A 6,415-nucleotide genomic window follows, 5' to 3' on the forward strand; every position below is an offset into this window, starting at 1 on the left:
TGTCTGTAGAAGCATCCTGTCTTTTAGAATGGGTCTATAGAAGTACACTATCTTTCAGAAAAGGTCTTTAGAAGCACCTTTTCTTTGCAAGAAATTTTACGATGAGCAAAGTTTTGGTCAAATGGGATACTCAGATCCTAAGTTATCGTGCTTAGCAATCATACTAATTGGTGCCGGCAGGGTTTTCCTGAGAAAAATATATAGACCTCATATAAGGACCGCAAGGAAAACCTGTTGAAAATTTTTCAATGCGACATATTTTCTTTAAGATAGGGTCTATAGGAGCATCCTATATTTTTGAAAGGGTCTTTCGATGCAATTTTTCTTTCAGAAATTGTCTGTAGAAGCATCCTGTCTTTTAGAAAGGGTCTATAGAAGTACACTATCTTTCAGAAAAGGTCTTTAGAAGCACCTTTTCTTTGCAAGAAATTTTACGATGAACAAAGTTTTGGTCAAATGGGATACTCAGATCCTAAGTTATCGTGCTTAGCAATCATACTAATTGGTGCCGGCAGGGTTTTCCAGAAAAAAAGGAAAACCTGTTGAAAATTTTTCAATGCGACTCGAGACCTGTAGTGCGATTCATTTTTTGAGTTACCGACAAAAATCGGTAAAATTAATATGCTTATAAATTCGGTTATTGACGATATTTTTTCGGTAAGTTACCGACCAAAAGAAAGTTTATTAGTATGTAGTTGGAGTAATGCATGTAGTTGGAGTACGTATATAAATAATTTACAAACAAAAATAATAAGAAGAAAAAGAAAAATATAATGATTCTTATAGAAAACAAGAACCAAAAAGAAATATGAACTATTTGATAATTTATTAATCTTCTTCATCATCTTCGATCAAAACTATTTCGTTGGCTTCTTTCAAATCTCGTTCAATTTGCATCTGCCAATCTCGATCCATTTTGATTTCAGGGGGCAACAAAGCAGGAGTGGCCACAAATTCCAAGCTGACATCACCAAGCAAATTACGGGCCAAAGACAGGAAAGGCTTTTCAAAGTTATAATTTGATTTTGCTGAGATGTCGTAGTACTGTCGAGAAAAGAGAAAATACAATTTTAAATTATATTTTAATAAAATTACAATTTTTTTATTTCCCCCCTACCTGTAAGTTCTTCTTTTTGTCAAAGGTAATATTTTTCGGTTTCACTTTCCGTTCCTTGACGTCCACTTTGTTACCACACAACACAATCGGTATATCCTTGCATACACGTACCAAATCCTTATACCACTTTGGTACGTGTTTATAGGTGACCCGAGATGTTACATCGAACATGATAATGGCACACTTGCCTTGAAGGTAGTAATAATCACGTAACAAATATAATTTCTCTAGGCCCGCTGTATCCCAAATATTGAATCGTATTGGACCACGACTTGTATTGAAAACGATTGGATGTATTTCAACACCAAGTGTAGCAATATATGTCCTTTCAAATTCGCCGGTCAAGTGTCGTTTCACCAAAGTTGTCTTGCCGATGCCACCATCACCTACTAAAAGACATTTGAATGTTGGAATTTTCTCCTTGGGTTGTGCCATATTTTGTTAGTATTTGTTTGAGACTCAAAAAATTGTCTATAGATTATAGGAACTATAAAAGTATGTTGAGATGAAAAAAATGAACGGAACATATTATTAATTAACAAGTAAAAAATAATACGTTCGGCCGGGCCGAACATTTTATACCCTCCACCATGAAACATTCTGACCTTATATGGAATACTTAGGGCCTGTTCATGTATGTCGATAAGAAAATGAATGCGAAAGAAAAACTACCAAATTTGAGTGTGTTTTTCAAATTTGTTTTTTTGTTTTGAAGGAAAAGCAAAGGCAATAATATTTCCAAAACTAAAGTTTGGGTGTGTTTCATGCGCACACATTTTCGTTTCGAAATACATAAACTGGGAGTTAGTTAGCTTTCTTTGCGAAATTACCAATGTCCACAATTTTAGGTGGAGTAGTTTTTTTGACCAGTGGAAACACCAAATACCTAATTTTGCATAATGCCGTCAACTATGGAAATTTTTTTCAACACTGGGAACCACAAATGCCAAATGGCAGCAATTTTGGCCGAAAATGACGATAAAACAAGTAAGAACAGCGTTAACGAAATGTAATAAAGGGAATAGGACCAAATAGTTAATTCCGTCAGGAGTAGTACATATATCCCAACTGATAATACTCCCTTCAAAACAGCTCACATAGGGCGTCATCGTTGTTCTTCCCAAAACATGGACCAATATTTACCATTTTCCAAATTGGGCGAAATATATACAAATTGGTAAATACCGGCTAGACCAAAACCTGGATATTCTGGATTTGGATAGTCAACGAACGTCGGGAGCAACGTTATATGGAGACTGTATAAAACGTTGACCTGTACCGAATACAAATAACAAATTTCAGTTATTCCGGTTGAATAATGTAGCTTAAACTTTCAAAATACCGAAATTGGGAGGGACCGTTCTATGGGGGCTTTATAAATACATGGAACAATACCGGGAAAGTTCAGGTGGAACGTTTCTTGCCACCAACAGAGACTAAATATTCAACTTCAGCCGTTTCGATGGGATATTGATGGCACAACCTTCAAAGTACCGAAAATCGGGAAGTGCGCTTCTATGGGGGCTATATGAAGACACTGATAATTTTCTTCTGCAATATTTTTACCACCATGGAAGTCTAAATAACAAATTTCAGTCATATCGGTGGTATATTGATGCCACAACTTTCAAGATACCGGAAATCGGGTGGTACCGTCGACCGATAAATTTCAGGTTTAATGTTGAAAACCCCAGCTTTAATTTTATACCAAATGTCAGCCATTCTAGTGGGTTATATAGGTCATAACCTTCAAAATACCGATAATCGGGACGTACCGTTCATGGAGGCTATATGAAGGCGTGGACCTATACCGACAAATTTCAGGTGAAAAGTTTTACACCACCAACGAAGACTTAATACCAAATTTCAGCCGTTTCGGTGGGACATTGAGGCAACAACCTTTACAGCACCGAAAGTCGGGAGGTACCGTTCGCAGGGGGCTATATCAAAACGTGGACCTATACCAACAATTTTCAGGTGTAATGTTTCATACCACTATCAAAGACTTACGAAATATCAGCCATTTCGGTAGGGAATTAAAGCGACAACATTCAAAATACCACAAATCGGGAGGTACCGTCCAATGGCGGCAATACGAAGGCGTGGACCTATACCGACAAATTTTAGGCTGAAATTTTATACCTTCAGCAAAGGCTAAGTACCAAATTTCAGCCATTTTAGTGGATTGTTGAAACCACAACCTTCAAAATACAGAAAATCGGGATATACCGTTCTATGGGGGCTATATCAAAACGTCGACCTAAATAATGAGGCTAAAATCTTCAGAATACCGAAAATCGGGAGATATATATCAAAACGTGGACCTAAATAAACATTTTTGGTAGAAATATTTCTTAGACTCTGAAAATACAAGGTACCAAATTATATCCGATTCTGTAGTCAAATGGGACTAATACATTGCTAATATGTTAAAGTGACGCGTACTGTCCATAGGGCGTTACATGGGGGCTATAGCAAAACGTGGACCTATGTATATAAAAAATTTTCGGTAGAAATGTTTTTTAGCCTCTGGAGACACTAAATACCAAACTACAGCCAATTTAGTGGTAAAATGGGACAAATATCTTAAAACGACGACGCGTCACTCGTCGCTTTGTATGGGGGCTATACCAAAACTTGGACCTACATAGCCCGTTTTCAATACCATAAGTCCTAGGTACATACAATTGATGTTACCAAAATTTCAGGACGCTAGAGTGATTTCCACAGACGGAATTGGAGACCTGAATTGGAGATATTCTATTTTTACAATTTATAAAGAGTAGTGCGATTCTCAAACACATTTTTGGAGTTACCGACAAAAATCGGTAAAATTAAAATGCTTATAATTTCGGTAATTAGCGATGTTTTTCGGTAAGTTTACGAGCAATAAAAAGCAGTCGTAAAGTTCTACCGATAGCAACAGTGTTGTCACTAACGGCGAATGGCACTAACGGCGATGATGGCACTAACGGCGAAATTTTTTGAATTTTAGAGGGAGACATACCCGAAACAGAGCATTTTCGAACTTGATATAACATTGGCAGATATATTACTATATCCAAAGTTCCGATCAACTCGTATAATTCTTTCGAAAGTTGTCGAAACCAACTTGGCCTTATGGGTTTGTATTGCTTTCGGCTAATTTTCGTTTTGTAATAGTCACATCGAGTACAATATGTTGCAGAAAATTCAAAACGATCCGAGAGTTGGCCTTCAATAGGACTTTTGCGGTAAAACATTGAATTTTTTCTCAAAATTTCCCGAAAGATTATACCGCTTTAGTCCATCTTCAGACTGATCCCTGTCTGCAAGAAATTTTGTGATGTTCTAAAGTTATAGTGCGCATCATTTTAGCGAAAATTTTTGAACTTTTGTTAATATTACGTTACCTAGATTCTGGAGCAAGTCGGTTGATCCGGTGGAGACTTTTGTACGCTCCAGACTGCTGGGCAGACAGACAGAACTAAAACGGACAGGGCTAAATCGACTCCAAAAGGTCAAACTACACGATTACAAACTTATTTATTCAAGACAATAAAAAGCAGATCAAAAGCAGATATTTGGATAATGGTCTACTTACATACGTATTCCGCACACTTATTTGATCCTTTTATTTCTTTTCCTTATATTGTTTCGGCTGATTATTTTAATAATGAAATTATTTTTTAAATTAATTATTAAGGGTTTCAATAACAAACTGAAAATAATTTTCAAATTTTGTTTTTGACACTTATGTATATTCAATAGGGTGGGGCGATTTGTGTGGAAGGAAAAAACCTTAATGGGCCCTTCGCGTTTCTGATTCCTGGGATTGAACTGAACAAAAAAGTCCACTGGACCATATATCTACGGTGAAAATCGAGCCTCCCGATTTTGACTTTAAGTTTTTTATTGAAGTTTTTTGGACATTTTGGCATATAACAGCCAAACCATTGAGATTTTCGATCCAACACAAGGGCAAAAATTGTAGCCAAGACTGTAATTAAAAACTCTCTAATGCATCGCAAAAGCATTGGAACGCTCCTTTAAGCAGTTTTGGCCTTAAGAATGTGAAAACTTCTCGGAAAATTTCGATAAATGGTATTGTGCTACAAAATTTTACCAGAAAATTATTTGAGCGTTCTGATGCAAAATTCTATCGCGTTGAGATCCATGGACAACGAAAATGCCTTCAGTTCGTTTGGGTCACTTCGATTTGTTTTTTTTATAACAGTAAAAGTAGTGAAAATCTGGGTTTATTAAATTTTTAAATTTAAAGAGGCATATCTTCTTTTTTCACTACGGATTTCTATTGATTTTTCTTCCTTTTAAAGGGGGGATTAATGTCTTTCGAATTAGTTATTATTTGTTTAAATCGGTTAACAAATGGCTAAGCTATAGTGGTTTAAGTGTGAAAACCCCCACAAACAAAACTATAACTAAATTCCTCACAATTTTCAAAAATATAATGTTTTTTTATTTTGTTCAATATTTATTTTGAAAATTATGAGAAATTCAGTTATAGTTTTATTTGTGGGGGTTTTCAGACTTAAACCACTATAGCTTAGCCATTTGTTAACCGATTTAAACAAATAATAACTTATTCGAAAGACATTAATCCCCCCTTTAAAAGGAAGAAAAATCAATACAAATCCGTTGTAAAAAAAGAAGATATGCCCCTTTAAATTTAGAAATGTAATAAACCCAGATTTTCACTACGTTTACCGTTATAAAAAAAACAAATCGAAGTGACCCAAACGAACTAAAGAAATTTTCGTTGTCCATGGATAGAATTTTGCATAAGAACGCTTGAATAATTTTCTGGTAAAATTTTGTAGCACAATACCATTTATCGACATTTCCCGAGAAGTTTGCACATTCTTAAGACCAAAACTTCCTAAAGGAGCGTTCCAATGCTGTTGCGATGCATGAGAGAGTTTTTAATTACAGTCTTGGCTACAATTTTTGCCCTTGTGTTGGATCGAAAATCTCAATGGTTTGGCTGTTATATGCCAAAATGTCCAAAAAACTTCAATAAAAAACTTAAAGTCAAAATCGGGAGGCTCGATTTTCACCGTAGATATATGGTCCAGTGGACTTTTTTGTTCAGTTCAATCCCAGGAATCAGAAACGCGAGGGGCCCATTAAGGTTTTCAAATCGCCCCGGCCTATATACACCCAATACTTTATTCGTTCACAAAATACCAAATTGTACTTACTTAGATGGCTTTTATACTAAACAGAACGACTTGTTCCATACGCCGAACTAAGAATAGATTTCCAAACGCACCGATCTTTTGCCTTACTTCTCCAATA

At 35.8% G+C, this 6,415-nt stretch overlaps 1 protein-coding gene across 2 annotated transcripts; it reads right to left on the bottom strand.

The window, feature by feature from the left end:
- Positions 1-702: 702 nt before the first annotated feature.
- On the bottom strand, positions 703-4,811 carry LOC141399610 (GTP-binding nuclear protein Ran-like). 2 transcript variants are annotated; one of them, XM_073978700.1, is made up of 3 exons: positions 4,701-4,811; positions 1,118-1,604; positions 703-1,044 (listed from the first exon to the last, which is right to left on the bottom strand). In XM_073978700.1, exons 2-3 carry the CDS (start codon positions 1,550-1,552, stop codon positions 829-831), a joined length of 651 nt encoding a protein of 216 aa, XP_073834801.1. In that variant the 5' UTR covers positions 1,553-1,604; positions 4,701-4,811; the 3' UTR covers positions 703-828. The 2 variants fall into 2 exon arrangements, with proteins under 2 accessions (XP_073834801.1, XP_073834802.1); XM_073978701.1 differs by lacking the exon at positions 4,701-4,811 and adding an exon at positions 1,723-1,848.
- Positions 4,812-6,415: the final 1,604 nt, after the last annotated feature.

Source organism: Musca autumnalis, unplaced genomic scaffold (genome assembly GCF_047663935.1).
Source record: "Musca autumnalis isolate F117 unplaced genomic scaffold, ASM4766393v1 scaffold_3, whole genome shotgun sequence".
Lineage (NCBI taxonomy): Eukaryota > Metazoa > Arthropoda > Insecta > Diptera > Muscidae > Musca > Musca autumnalis.